The 15641-nt window shown below is 29.1% G+C and overlaps 2 protein-coding genes across 2 annotated transcripts; one reads left to right on the top strand and one right to left on the bottom strand.

Moving 5' to 3' along the window:
* Positions 1-3077: 3077 nt before the first annotated feature.
* On the bottom strand, positions 3078-7310 carry mRpS17 (mitochondrial ribosomal protein S17). The gene is made up of 3 exons (XM_075359519.1): positions 7097-7310; positions 5114-5307; positions 3078-3304 (listed from the first exon to the last, which is right to left on the bottom strand). Exons 1-3 carry the CDS (start codon positions 7205-7207, stop codon positions 3142-3144), a joined length of 468 nt encoding a protein of 155 aa, XP_075215634.1. The 5' UTR covers positions 7208-7310; the 3' UTR covers positions 3078-3141.
* A 332-nt stretch (positions 7311-7642) lies between these two features.
* On the top strand, positions 7643-8804 carry EMC3 (ER membrane protein complex subunit 3). Its single transcript, XM_075359517.1, has one exon. The coding sequence runs from the start codon at positions 7918-7920 to the stop codon at positions 8680-8682; it is 765 nt and encodes a 254-aa protein (XP_075215632.1). The 5' UTR covers positions 7643-7917; the 3' UTR covers positions 8683-8804.
* The last annotated feature ends 6837 nt before the right edge of the window (positions 8805-15641 follow it).

The following is a 15641-nucleotide window of genomic DNA, read 5'->3' as shown; positions in this document are numbered from 1 at the left end:
TAATGGAATTATTGGTGCTATGCAAATTGTTGATTTTATAATTATTCATTTTATTAAAAATCCTGTAGTTGGAGGTATACCTCTTATTGATAGTGATGAAATTATTAGGGATATTTTTGTTAAATTTGTTTGAGTATTAATTTGGTTTAGAAAATTGATGTTATTCTTCTTAAATGTGTTTATCATGGTTAAGTTGATTATGGTATACATAATTAATAGAAGAGTGAATTGTTGTTTTGAAACTATATTAAGATTAAAAATTTGAATTTTTCTAACTTTTCTTTGTTTTATTCAGCATATCTTAAACAATTTTCTTCAGAATTATATTCTCTAAAAGTTTTATGTGCTTATTATTCATTTAACTAAGTTATTGTATGTCAAACATAAAAAACAGGTTTTTAATCCCAATTTATTTGTTTTCACCCAAATTTCTCAAAAACTACTGTAGATATGATTCTGGGACCCATTTTATTCAATTTTTCATGTCAAAGACCATAACAAATCACTAATTCTGCCTCTTAATTAAAGTCCTAAAAATTTCAGTATGAACTCATTTCATCAGAGTAGACTTGCCAGCAGATATTTTGGCACAGATATTGAAAGCCTATATACTAGCATTTTGCATGCGCTGGCCACTGTTACAAGCAATTTAAAAATATTGTCATTTTCTATATTTCTTTTGTGGTATAGTAATATACAAAACACAGGTTTCATAAACTAGCAGTAGCTTACATAACTGTTGAGTTTTATTCTAAATTATATATTGAAGTTATGATCTAGGCCCACTTCCTGTTGTATAGCAACATATAATATTAGAATCATAAAGATTAATGTGCTATTTATGAATTGTTGTAAACACAACACGCATTTCTAAGAATTTCATTTATTTATTTTTAATCAACTCTAATCATTGTGCTGTGAAGTATCATCTCATACATCACTTGTAATTATAGAAACATTTATTGCAGTGTATATTTTACTTAATGAAGTGAATAGGTGTTAGTGATTTATTTTTACTATTTGCTGTGTTGTTTTCATTTAAGGCTTTGTCATATTTTCAGTCGTGTAAATTTTTAACATTTCAATGCAGTTTAAAATACGTTACTTGGAAAAGGTATAGTAGTAGATCGTAGTCAGGCAAGGGAAATTGTATTCAATGTTTACAATTTCATTTTAAAAAACCATGCCAGAACTGGAACAGTGAGTAAAACTGAAGTGGTAAATATGGTTGCTCAAGTGACAAAAGTATCAAAATGTATGGTCCAAAGAATTATAACAGAAAGGAAATCAAATGAAACTGAGAAACCATCAAAGTTTGTTTCACCAAGAGAATATGTAAATCGCCCCAGTGCTGTGTGCAATTTAGATTTGTTTGATACGGATACTTTGAGGTGTTTAATAAATTTTATGTAACCGAAAAATACATTCCTACTGTGAAGAGAATTATGAAGAAAGCCCACGAAAGTGAAATTAACTTCAAAGGTAGTGAAAGACCATTAAGGAGAATATTACATAAAATAGGATTTAGATGGAAAAACAGAAGACAACCAGAAAATACTGATAGAACGACATGACATAAAGAATGAAATTTTTATGACAAATTTCCCTCTTTCATGAAGAAGGAAAACCGATTGTATACACAGGTGAAACCTACATTCACAGCAGTCATGCGACACCAAAATCGTGGGTAGACACAACAAACCTTCATGAGGGACTGAAAACACCAGTATCCAGGGGCTCACTATTAATAATTGTTCATGCCAGGTGTAATAAAGGATTCATTAACAATGCTTTACTTATGTATGAGTCAAATAAGAAAGGAGTTTATCACAAATCAATGGATTCCAAAAAGTACACAAAATAGTTATGGGAGGTGTATTCCCATCTTGCACCTCGGTTGGTCATCGTACTAAACAACACACTGTATTACAATTTTCTGCTACAAAAGTAGCCAAATTATAACTCTTTAAAAAGCGATATGATAAAATGGTTAGCCGAACAACAAATTAACTATCCTCCTGCTATGATTAAGACTGAATTATATGATATAAAAAATTACACAAACAAAATCAAAAGAAATTTCTAATAGATGATATTTCTGAAAATTATGGTCACACAGTTCTACAGCTGCCACCTTATCACCCTAACTTAGATGCCATTGAAATGGTTTAGAATCAAGTGAAAAGGCAAGTAGCTAAATGAAATACAACTTTTAACATATCAGATGTTCTTAAGTTAGCTGAGGATTAATTTCATAACGTGTCTGAAGCTGAGTGGAACAATGTCTGCTAGCATGTTGTCAATGTTGAAAAAAAGTACATTAAAGATAAACATTTATATAATATGCACATCAAAAATTTTATGATAAATATGAATTCAGAATCGAACATTAACTCTTTAGAATCTACCTATGACAGTAACTTCAGAATTTGAGAGCTACAACAATAAAGTGAGTAGAAAAAAATAATTATTTGAAGTAATTTAAAACAATAATATTAATTAGGATACTAAACTAGTTTTAATTAAATAGCTCATAAGTATTTTTGGTTATAAATATCATCTATATTAAACTGACAATGTTTTCAGTTGGCCTGGTACATTACCAAATGTTTGCTAATTGCTAGTAGTTTTTTGAGCCAACTTATATGCCGATATAGCTGAAGTCTGAGTAAAATCTTTTACTTGATGTAACTTGCAAATGAAGCATTTTAGAACATATTAACTTTTTCCATTATTTTCATGAATAGAATAGATTATGAAAGTTCTAGGAGAACTTTGCGATACACCATGAATACATAATTTTTGAGATGGAAATAAGATTTAGTTTCCATAAATAAAACCTGGTTCTTTCCAAATATATTTAAATATTTAAATGTAAACAATAAAATATTTTACATTTTGCACCATTATATGTACAAGAATGTAAATAATAATAAAATAAAATTATATAAACAATTCATTTTATAAAAAATTAATGTTTTCCTCTATTGAAATTTTTTTAATAAATCACACAGTATTTACCAATACCTCTTATAACAGAATAACAGCAATTAAAAGCAAAATAATAACACTCCATATAAACTAAACAAACTTTTATTACAAGAATAATCTATTTACAAACAAAATCATACAAAATGTAAATTATACTGCATATGGTGAGTCATCAGAAGCATTGTATTTCGTATATGTATCTACATGAGTAAAATCTTTCTTATCTTCTTGCCATCCTCTAGGTGGAGCAGATTTATAATCAAAGCTGTTAGGATGTTTTCCATACATTTCTGATATTTCCTCTTCTTCATCTCTGAAAAAAAGATTGGCAAATAATTTATCATTTAGTAAATAAAATAATATTGATAAAATTTCTTTTATTTAATTTTTAAAGAAAAATAATAATTTATCCCTATAAAATATCTGTATCTGATTTTTAAAAATATTTTCACCAACCTATTTCAAATAAAATTATAAACGTTTTTCTTTCATAAAACTAAAATTACTCTTACGCTGAAATTGGTAAAGCTTTTAAGTTAATGTTGTTGGCAGTTTATTTATTAGGAAGACATGAATTTAGAATGCAAATGAAGAGTGAATTATATTCTAACTAAGTCTATTCACTAGTGTAGAATAGTTGAGCATTTGAAATTTCATAATATTAAAGCTAGTTTTAACATGGTCCTTTTTTGTGTATGCATGTTGTTAATAATGGTTTGTTTAGGATTTATTTCTATAAATTGATTGGCAAGTACTGATAATATTTTGGTACAGGTTAATGTGTTCACTGAATCTTTGTTTATAAATTTCAAGGATAATATATTTGTGAAGTAATTGTGTTCATCTGTAAGTGATATTTGCTTCATTGTTTTCTGTTTTACAAATTTGACTATATCCTGCTATTTTAGGTTTATGAACTATTTCTGAGTCTTTATTTGTGTACTTTATGTAATCTATTATATTTGCTTTTTTTCTATTTTGGGCAGAATAAGTTTGATAATGGAATCAATTTGCATATTATTTACACTTTTATCACTATTATTACATATTGTTACAAACTGTACATTATAGTCAGAAAGAACAACTTACACTATGAATAACAAACTAACTTATAAGTAGACATTCTGGGTGTGATATTTAGGATGATGGCATTTCATCCAGTAATTCTGGGCAATTATTTCATCAACTTCAATTTTGTTCATACTTTAATATACTAGTGTAGATGTGCTTAGGATCAGGAGCACACAAGATCTAAATGTCAGAAAGCAGGTTTGGACTGCTGGTGTCAAAATCTGTCACATTATCAGTACTCTAGTCAATTAGCCATCAGTTTTGTGAGTTATCAAGACCTCTTCAACTGCTAATCCATTCTGTGGAGGGAGGTTAAAATTAAGATTAGAGTAGAATTAAGATTAAGGCTAGAGTCAGAGTTATGGTTAGACATTTGTGGAGGTGGTTAAGGAAAATTTAGTAAGTTATGGAGTACTTAACACCATATCGTAGGACACTCAGCTGAATTTATGTTTAAACTAGAGAAAAACTACACCACATGTTCCATCCTATTAGTAATTTGTTCAATGGATAATCACCTAAGAGCACAGAAATTCATTTCTAATGGCTGATTCCAAGTCAAGACCCTGACGACTATTATGGCTATTACTTTATGCAATATTATATAACCATAATTCCTATTAAGGTTTATTCCTCTCTTCACAAAACTCTAACCTCAATACTACATTAAACGCTGTTTCCAATAGACTGGGGAAACTTTTGTTTATGATTGTATCAGATGTAGAAAATGTCAACCCCAACATGATTCAAATCCAGTAACTTCCAGATATGACAGAAATTCTGTGGCTGTACTCTGGGGTCAGCAATACATTTATACACACCTTTATGTCAAAGCTTAACTTTACCTTTCAAATAGAAGGTTAACTGGGTTCAAATCCCGTTAGGCTAAACATTATTTCATGCACTACAAAATTAGTTTCCTATTTTCATTATAAAAACAAGAAACAACTGTAAATGGGGATTCAGCCTGCAGATTTTTAAAATAAATAAATAAATACTGTGTCTATGGCTGCAAAAAATAAACATGCACAATATTAAAAACAATTCTTACCTGTACTTCCCACCAGACAACTTCTTTCCTGTTATGGGATCTGTTATATCTCCACATGGATAAACTACTTCCAGTACTTTATGTGTAACCTCTCTCGAAAACTTTTCTTTAAGTTCTTCAATAAGCACAACATCTCCAGTTTTACACAACTTTTGAGGATCATGTGCATAGAGAACAGTGGATTCTGGAAAGTACTGGAATAGACAAAATCTGTTTAATATTGTGACTTCTTAAATTAAATTAACTAGACATGGCTAATATATACTGTAACAGGACCGGCGTAGCGGACCTGAGTAATGGATTCCTGCCAATTAAGAAGAAAGTAGTAGAAAATATAATAATGGGAGGAATCCAGAAAGGGACTGTAAGAAACCCTTTTATTAAAGGTAACAGGTCTGTTTAACAATAATTTTTTATAATGCTGCTCACTGAGACACGCATAAATAAATGTTGACCCGAGAGAAGAGTTACTAGACCCATGCTAGAAATGCATGAGAACGAAAGGATTCAGTCGATCATTCTCATGCTCTTAGTTGGATCTGGTCCAGCAAGTAAGGAAGATAGGAGTATAAATACGCAGGGAAGACCAATTAAAAATTAGTTCAGCGAGGAGAGTCTGCGAGATGAGAGTTTGCAGATGTGAGTTCTGCGAATCAGTCAACGAGAGTATACTGCAAGATCAGTGAAGGTGCGAATTTCAAAGTGAACTAAATCACTTTATTAAAGCAAGTAACATCACAACTAAAGGTTCAGTGAGTTACTGTAAGACTATAAGTGAAAGAGATAATGTACTAAATTTCATTCATAAATTGTTAGGGTAGTTTTAATTGTGAACAGCAAAGGTACTTGCAGTAAGAGAAATTTATACTTGTCTTATCTATTGCACTATTGTTATTAATGCAAGACTAGTGGTTAAAAGTGTTAAGACTAGCGGTCATGCTATATCCTTTGTCAATGGGCTGAATTTTTTCATTATTTATTTATCTACTGTAAATAAATCTTGATGATACTTATAAATTCCGTTTTGTATGTAATCTCTATTTATTGACATTTATGATTATTTATTTGTTACTGACATGTAATATTATTATGGTTTACTGTTGCCATTATTCAAATTATTATTGTGAGATTTTTTTATTGTCTGTAATTATTATTATTATTAGTGTCATTCTGTTCACTAGATTAATATTTGTTTACTTACTATTTTTTATTATCATTTTATTACTGCCACTTATTATTATTATTATAATTATTACCATTGTCAATATTATTGATTGGTCTTGTTTTACTTATGTTTTAAACCAATAAACTGTAATTATATAAACATTCTAATTTTCAATCTCTCAATATCCTGATCGAGCCGTGAACACACGAAAATATATATAGTATGAGAATTAGTAGTTTATGTCAAATTAACCTTTCTTTTGTCTATACAGAGAGCTGCTATAAATTGGAGCCTCCGATTTTCATAATTTATTAAAAATTGCCCATACTATTTCACAATTATCTAAAAATTAAACTTATAACTATGCCTTTTTAAACCAATTGCACATTGGAAAAATATAAAAAATACTTTCCGAGCGTAATAGCAATCACAATTTGAAGACTAGGAAAGAGAATGATTTATGATTTTTTTTTAAGTTCCTTAGAATGTAATGTATAAAATTTTAAAGATCTCCAAACAGTATAATCATTGTGACTTCTAATAAAATTAATTTCCAACCAGTATTACATAAAGTAAACAAAATAATTCATGCTTCTTTTTTTAAAGAATGGCAACCATCTCACACATTTTTGTTTTTTCTTTAATTAAAAAGATAATATTCCTTAATAATGCACATAAAAACATTCAAAGCATTTCTAAAGGCAGAATATAAACTATGAAAGCAAACTCAGTAATTTTTAAAATAAAAATAATAAGGTAAAATAAAATAAACTCAAATTAATTTTAAAATTACAGGAAAAAACATAACCTCAACTTACCATTCTTAAGTTTGGATCAAGAATCATTTTTGTTATATTAAATTTAGAAACATTTTTCTTCAAACATGGTAAACACTGTCCTAAGTACATACTAGCTCTTGAGACCGACATTACAAAAGTATTAATAATAAAAAGTTCAGATACCAAACAGCAGCCACCTGCAACTCCGAGCTATTAATGACAACCTACATGCAAACTTCTATAGATATTTGTTATTAATAGATTACTCGCTTTTATCTGTGAATAACTCTTCCAGAATTTGTTGTATTTTTTTATAGATTTAAAGTATAATTTTTTACAATTCTTAAATATAATTTATTTTATATTTTACTAAAATATATTTAAATAAAACGGACTGCCATTTGAAGTTTTGATTTTACTATTATAATATTAATATTGATGAAATTTTACTTTTGAATGTTATAATTTATTTATCTTTAACATGGAACTTATTTATTAAAATGTTTTATAGTAAATTGAAAACTGCAGCAGAGTATTGAATTTATTACGTTCAGATTGTTTAATTATTCATCTTGAACAGGTTAATGTTGGCCTCAGTGATTCAAGAAAATGAAATCTTGCTAATCATTTCTTTTACGTTAGTGCGTTTTTTCTGAAAAGTTTTTTTTCTTTATATCAGAGAGTATATTTCTTGTTAAATAATACAGTTTGTTCGTAATTATTATTTTAGTTACAATTATTACTTAGTTGATCATCTTATTCTCTTTGCAGTGTTTATTAACTAACCTCAAAAAATATTTATTTTGAAATGTTAGTGATTTAAATTTGATAATTGTTTTTGTTAATCTTAATCTGCAAGTATGGCAGAACTTTTACTGGATACTAATATTAGAGGTTGGGTATTTTTACCAATAGTTGTTATTACATTCCTTGTTGGAATTTTGAGACATTATGTGTCGCTTCTTCTATCAACTCAGAAAAAAGCAGAATTACAGCAAGTACAAGATAGTCAAGTGATGATTAGTGCGAGAGTTTTACGAGAGAATGGGAAATATATTCCAAGGCACTCATTTCAGATGCGTAGACACTTCTATAATAATGAGGAAACTGGTTACTTTAAAACCCAGAAGCGTGTGCCAGTTGCACAAAATCCAATGACTGATCCTAGTTTAATGACAGATATGTTAAAAGGAAATATTACCAATGTTTTACCCATGATTATGATTGGAGGTTGGATAAACTGGATGTTTTCTGGTTTTGTTACTACTAAAGTTCCATTTCCACTGACTTTAAGATTCAAACCAATGCTTCAGAGAGGTGTTGAACTTTTGTCTCTTGATGCAGCTTGGGTTTCATCTGCCTCTTGGTATTTTTTGAATGTTTTTGGCTTGAGAAGTATTTATACTCTGGTGTTAGGTGAGAATAATGCAGCAGATATACATGACCAAATGTCAGGAGCTGCAATGGCAATGCCACTTGACCCTAAAGCAGCTTTTAAATCTGAATGGGAGGCATTAGAAATTTGTGAACATCAATGGGCATTAGCCAATATTGAAACAGAATTGATGGGAATGCCTACACCTTCACCTGACAGTATGTATCACCAGAACAAAGTGGACCAGTGAAATATTTATAGTTTTATTTTGCCATGGATCATGATGTGTTTAAAAGTTTGTGTTTTGAATGCCTTTGTAAGTAATACAATTACTGTTATTTATTTATGGATGATTAAATAATTTGATTTTCATTTTAATATTTTTTTATCCTGTATAACTTTGAATTATATAAATTGTATTTAGCTCACTGTGTGCAAGAAAATTATTGATTTTAATTAAAATGGAAGAACCTGTTTTGGGAAATTTATATGAATATTATTAGTTAAATAACTTTTTTGCTGGAAGTATAGTTTTTTAATGGACTTTCTTACTTATTTTTTTGAGGAAAGAACCATATCAAAATCATCTCTTTAAATGTAAACTTCCTTTAATACTGTAAATTTTTCCATGTAAATAATTTTATGATACATATATCATCAAATAGGAACTGTATTTTTTAGTTTGTGTCAACATTAACACACTGAAAATGAATTCTTATAATTGATTACATGAAATATTTCAAGTTTTCCCCCTAGTATTACATAATAACAATAATAATAATAATAAAAAAATGATTTATTTACATCTTGTTATACAAGAAAGCCTCTCCTTTCAAAGGATAACAAGTGTACATATATAGAGAGCATATTCCCTCCTTTCAGAGGATATATAATTCACATTATAAATAAAAATAAAATCATATCAAATCAAAAAAGGGAAATTTTAGTCAAACTCAGTCCATGCATATTTTAGTCCAATAAAAAACACCCTTTCTGGCCAAGTATTGTACTGTTTGACAAAATATGTAATTTACTGTTTCAATGTATCATTGCTTTGAATTTGTAACAAACTGTACCAACCACTTCATAATTATCATCATAAAGGCTGTGTTTGCATTGTATAGGTGATTAATTGTTTTTTTATAAAACAGCTGCCAATAAAGATATGTATATATAATGCTTTGGTTACAGGTCCCTCTTCCAGAGAATAGAACAACATATAGTTTACAAGCAACCTTACCAATCCTTGATGGTATGTGCCAATCACAAGGCCCTGTTTTCAGTACGAAGATCACTAGTCTACCATTGAGTACCCATATGTTACTTGGGTTTTAGAACAAGATTAAGTTCTGTTTACAAAGTGGCATTCACAGATCTCTTATGTGTATTGTATTAAACTAGTGTTAACTGTATGGTTATGAATTGACTTTGCATTCACCACTACAGTTACTGTTTGGAGAGCAGTGAATTTTTGTCAGAGGTGATCTGGACTGATAATGGGTTTCAAACAATGATTATAAAAAAATCATGCATTTAACTAGTCTTTTCTTTCGAAATTTTGTTTTTTATCTCAATGCCATTTCCATGCTACTCAGATCCATCAGTTAAGAACAATCATCTATTTTATGGTATGGATGTGTAGGTCTGACATGAGGTAGAGGCCATTTAACAATAATTAAATACAGAATGACCCAAGCAAAACAAAGACTTCATATTAAATAAGTTTGACATACAGATTTTTTTTTAAATACACTCCAGATTATAAAACTTTATAACCCATGTTGATAGTTTGTCTGCAGGTAAACAATATCTTGCATCATATCCAGTTCAAAGATCAGTTATTTGTTTTACTTTATACAGACATGTTATATTTTGTGAACATAGTTCTGGGTTACTTTGAATTATACTTTCATTTCAATCATATACCATGCCTTGGAATTCCTACATTTAGTTGTCAAACCATGTGACATTTTGCTTAGTAAACAAATGAAAATATTTATAGAAAATATTTCTCAAGTTAAAAAGTTTTTATAAAGCTTAATTTATAATTGACCAATATAATTGTCTTGTTTGCGTCATGCCTTGTCTTCTCTCTGATCAAAATTCAACTTAACAAAAGTTATAATTTTGTTGAAATATATAAATTTACTAGTCTGATGTTAATATTAAGAAAATCAAGATTATTATATTAATATCAAGATATATTTTAGAGTTGAGTCCTTTTTTTAAAACAAATTGATATTATTTTCTTTATGATCAGAATGTTTATTCACTGAAATAACTGCATGTTGACTTATAATTACAGTTACTATTCATTTTTACTAATTGAATTTTCATTAAATAGAATTAACATTTTTGAATTTACTTAAATTATAGGACTTTGACAAGTTTTGATTGCACTCTTTCTGCATTACTATTCTGCTTGTTCAGACATTGCTCATTAATATTCTGCATTCTAAATGTTGTACTTATTTATGCACTTGCATATAGTATTTAAAGGATTAAACAGTATAAGGACTTAACAGTAAGTTAGTATTAGACTTAACATAAAATTAAGATGTGAAGAAGATTCTTGTTAAATGTTTACACAAACACATAAATGTCAGTTTGTAGGAAAAATATTAATTTATATAAGTTTCTTACAAACTGTTCAGCATATACAGCATCACTTATGCACATGCACTGGTTAGTTAAAATTGTAAGCCATTTAATCTTTAGGTTTTGTGCCCTTAGTAAATTTAAAATCTATGTCCAATTATTTAGCAATATATTTTAACTAAAGGCACAAGACCTGTTCACGTTTGAACTGTTACAAAGATTTTGTATTTTTTTTCTGTGTCTGGGACCTCTCTCTCTTTTTCTGTTTAGCCTCTGGAACCACGATAAGGTATTACTTCAGAGGATGATATGTATGAATGTAAATGAAGTGTAGTCTTGTACAGTCTCAGGTCGATCATTCCCAGGGCCGGCCCTAGGCGGTAGGCAAAGTTGGCAGCTGCCTACAGCAGCAAAATCGCCTGAACTAGAACACAAAAAAAATTAACTCAACCCACTATATAATTATAGTGGCCCAATAATATTATTATTGTACCAGTTTTGTTTATAATTTTAAAAGTATATTTAAATTATCTCAAAAAATAGTAGGTACTAGTTTTAGTTTGTAAGTTCATTGTCGTTATCTCACTAAAAATGTAAATTTTGTTTTTCAATAAAAAAATGTTATGTAAATCTGTAGTAGTTTTATTGTCTTAATTCAATTATATGTCATTTTTCTGGTTAACATAGTTCTTTTATATATATTTTTTTTTATTTCAAAGTTTTTTGAAGCTTGGGGGTGGCATTTTTTGGAGTTGCCTACAGTGGCAAAAGCACTAGGGCTGGCTCTGCTATTCCTGAGATGTGTGGTTAATTGAAACCCAACCACCAAATAATACTGGTATCCATGGTCTAGTATTCAAATCCATATAAAAATAACTGCCTTTACTAGGATTTGAACCTTAGAACTCTCAACTTTGAAATCAGCTGATTTGCGATGTTGCATTAACCACTGGACCTGCTCTTTTTGGATGTTTGGTACAGTGATTTCTATGTAGATAATATAAATATATATTCTATGTAGACTTCCGTGGATGGTGTTTTATATATATATAATGTACGTGTGCAATCAAAATTTTGAATTTCTTTATTTAATTATAAGTTAATTTTTAGTTATATTTAATTTACTACTGCTAGTTATGATGAATTGTGAGGGAATGTTAATACTGTATTAATTGTAAATAAACGGATTTTTTATTTTGATTGGTATATAATTGTTATGCAGATCACATATGGACTATATGTAGGTATGCCTCCATAATTAAAGCAAGAACTGCCCCAACATTTGCCTGGTTATAATATTATTCTTAGATATCTATACTGTAATTTAATTTTAAAATAAAATTATATTTTTTCAGTAAATTATTGTAAGCTGAAATATATTTTAGATTTAACTACATACATATTGTTTTCAAATTTTATATTCAATATATTTTTGATTTAGTAGTTGGGTGGGCTCACTATATCCAATCTCTGCAGATAGAACATAGTGAGCTGTACATATAATTTTTTTTACACACTTATTTGTTGTTACATTCAGGTATTTTATTTACATTGTTTCTCACTCTGACAAATTAAGCGAGTAGTTACTTGGTGAGTAATTCAGAAGTAAAGTAACTATATTAAAAATGATATAGTGGAATGCATTTTTTAAGAAATAACAAAATGATTACATTGATACAGCTACAGTATATGTAATATGTGAAGGCGGGTCCGTAGTACACTACGGCATCCCCTTCACTGCTCTTAACATCACTCAGCGACTTCTCACACCAGTAGACAAAGTAGTATATTCTACAAGTCACATCAATTAATTTGCAATGACTTGCACCATATCTAATTATGATGTCACTATTTAGTAACAAAATATGATCTGGTAATTTTTTTATTACAAATAAAATTATTTATGCCCCAATGTTTTGTTCAAAAGTATATGAAATTATTTATTTATTTATTTCTAAAAAGTATATGTTTTTTTTTTCAAGTATGTTAAACTAAGGTTTTGCTATAAATAAACAGTAACAATGACTAATACAAAAGTATATCAGATGAGTTGTTTATTTATTATAGGCTATAATGTTATGATTTTCTTTGATGTGATGTAGTTATTTACAAAAATTATTTTTAAATAGCATATACACACCAATAACTAATATTTTTTTGAGCTTTATAGGCCTACAAAACTACAAAATAAAAATATTAAATTGTACAAAAAGTGCATAAATAAATTGAGTAAAAGTAATGTAATTATATTCTTATTAAATTTATTATAAAAAAATTATGAATACTACAGAGATATTAAGTTCGTACTGTAATAAACGTAAAATAAATTTAATTAAAACCTTAAATTCGTACTATAGTTTATAAATGTAAAACATAAAATGATTTCATACAAAATAATTTATATGTAACTCAAATAAATAATTAAACAACAAATTTAAATAATAAATAATAGCAAAATATAAATGAATATGGTAGAATGAACAATTAAATACAAATCTGTCATTTGGATGACTTTTGTGGTAACTAATAGCATGTGTTCCGCATTCCAGGTTATAATAGTGGCTAGAAGAGGCAAGTAGAGATAGCTTACAGGAAGGACGCGCCTTTAGATTTTAAGTATACTATAGTTAGACTACTGATGCTAATGTTGGATAAATGTCTATAGAAAAAATAAAACTAACTGCAGTATTGGGTCTTGAATGAAATGGTAAGCTTTATCTCGTTATAACTCTGTGATGTTTAATAATAAAAAAAAAATTCCCATTTGCAGTTAAGCAATGTTAATGAGATGAAAACTGCTGTAGAAGAGAATTCTTAATCACATGGCAGCTGATAAAACTGTATGCAGATAATGAAGAACATCATGCATATGTAACGTAAACCAAGTTTTATGGGTAAAAATATTTAATAAATTAATGACAAATAATTCATGGTTATTTCTTTTAGTACAAAAAGACTTTGGGGTCATTCTGTAGAAAAAAATTTGCGAATAACTTAAAACTTGATGAGTGTTGAATTTTCAAGAATTAGTTGTAAAACTTTAATGAAAAGTAGATTTCATATTAGAAACAAAATGAAAGTTGTATATTTAATCTAGCATGATAAAATTGTATAAGGCGCAATGGCCTGCCTACCTTCTGTATGATTGTTTAACAAATAAATTGCTCATCAAATACAGAACCAACTCATGTTTAGCTTCTGGCAGTATGGATAAATAATTTGCAGTTATCCATCAACATAAAGAACAATTATGAAATTAAAATTTCATCTAAATTTATTTATTCTTTGTGTTAGTATGGTATTTATTTAAGTTTCTATGAGTTTTACATTAAAATAATATACCTTTATCTTATAAGAAGAAAACTTATTTAAAATGCTCATCAGTTTTCCATGTATGTGCAAGTAGGTAAAATAAGTAATAAAATAAATTTTTATAATAATGTTGGTTGAAACTAACTCGGATTGTTAATTACTGGAAAATAAAAAATTTCAAGGAATTAAAATGAAAAAGCTACCTACCTACAAAATGCAATGAAAATTTGAACAAAAGCTACATTTCATTAAGTCTTAAGTGTGTTTCTACTTGTGTAGCAATTCCTTTCTATTGATTCTATTGCGTTTTTTATTAATAGTATTAAAAACAACAATACTTTATCATTAGAAATCCTGTTGGTAAATTAGCAGTCAAAATTACAAATCATAAATTGAAGCAAGTGATTTCTTTTCATTTTGTGAAAATGACTGCTCGTATAAGAACAAATTAAAAAATACTATGTGATGTGTATTATTGTCACACAACAATAAACATGTCATCAGTTGTTTTTCATAATGTGTGAACATTTTTCAGAAATTGAACTTTGAAAGCTATTGTATTTTATAATCAATCAAAAAAAAGAGGAAAGTTTACCAGCCAGGATTGGTAGTAAATGATTTGCTTGGCATTTCTCCCACCATCACCTCATTCAGATGCCCTAAAGCATAAGACCAAATGGCTACTGAGCCTCAAAACAGTATAGCAACCAGTGTCCTAATAACTGCTAGAGCTTTCCTAACAGCATCAGCAAACTAAGCATGGCATCACACACCACCAGCTTATGTGTCCTAACCGCTCACTTGTCATATATAACTAAAATGGGTAGGCACAACCCATCAACAACTAAAAATATATATGACTTCAATAAATAAATTTATATCAAGACAGTAATTCACTGCCATGTTTAGGTTGCTGAATGCCATTAAGTACCTGTCCACCATTTTTAAAGCGCTTTGAGCTTTAATTGGCTGGTGGCCAGCTGTAATTCTAGGGTAGCTTCCCACAGCAGCAAGATAGGAGTTTTTTCCTTAGATAAACTACTGATGCCGGTTGAACAAAGCAACAGTATCAAGGAACACCCACATTGTCCAACAGTGCAGCTCTTGGCACATTGACTCGCCACTTGTGCTGAGTGGCCAATTTTACCCTTGATCTCTAAGTTTCAGGGTGGCCTGAGCTCTAGTCTTAGAGCCGCCTTCTTGTTGGGACAGCCCTTACCTGGTTCGCCGACGACTTGGCACTCGTGGTGACAGCGAAGTTGGAACGGGCGGTGATGGACACTGGGAATGGAGCGATAA

The sequence above is a fragment of the Lycorma delicatula genome, chromosome 3 (assembly GCF_047948215.1).
Source record: "Lycorma delicatula isolate Av1 chromosome 3, ASM4794821v1, whole genome shotgun sequence".
Taxonomy (NCBI): Eukaryota; Metazoa; Arthropoda; class Insecta; order Hemiptera; family Fulgoridae; genus Lycorma; species Lycorma delicatula.
The sequence above is the reverse complement of the archived record's forward strand: the minus strand, read 5'-3'. Positions and strand labels throughout refer to the sequence as shown.

What these genes read in the sequence shown, in the direction of transcription:
- mRpS17 (XM_075359519.1), bottom strand. Translation starts at nt 7,207, where the DNA reads ATGTCGGTCTCAAGAGCTAGTATGTACTTAGGACAGTGTTTACCATGT. An exon ending in TTGATCCAAACTTAAGAATG is followed by an intron (nt 5,308 to 7,096) that starts GTAAGTTGAGGT and finishes TGTCTATTCCAG; the next exon opens with TACTTTCCAGAATCCACTGT. An exon ending in TTGTCTGGTGGGAAGTACAG is followed by an intron (nt 3,305 to 5,113) that starts GTAAGAATTGTT and finishes TCTTTTTTTCAG; the next exon opens with AGATGAAGAAGAGGAAATAT.
- EMC3 (XM_075359517.1), top strand. Translation starts at nt 7,918, where the DNA reads ATGGCAGAACTTTTACTGGATACTAATATTAGAGGTTGGGTATTTTTA.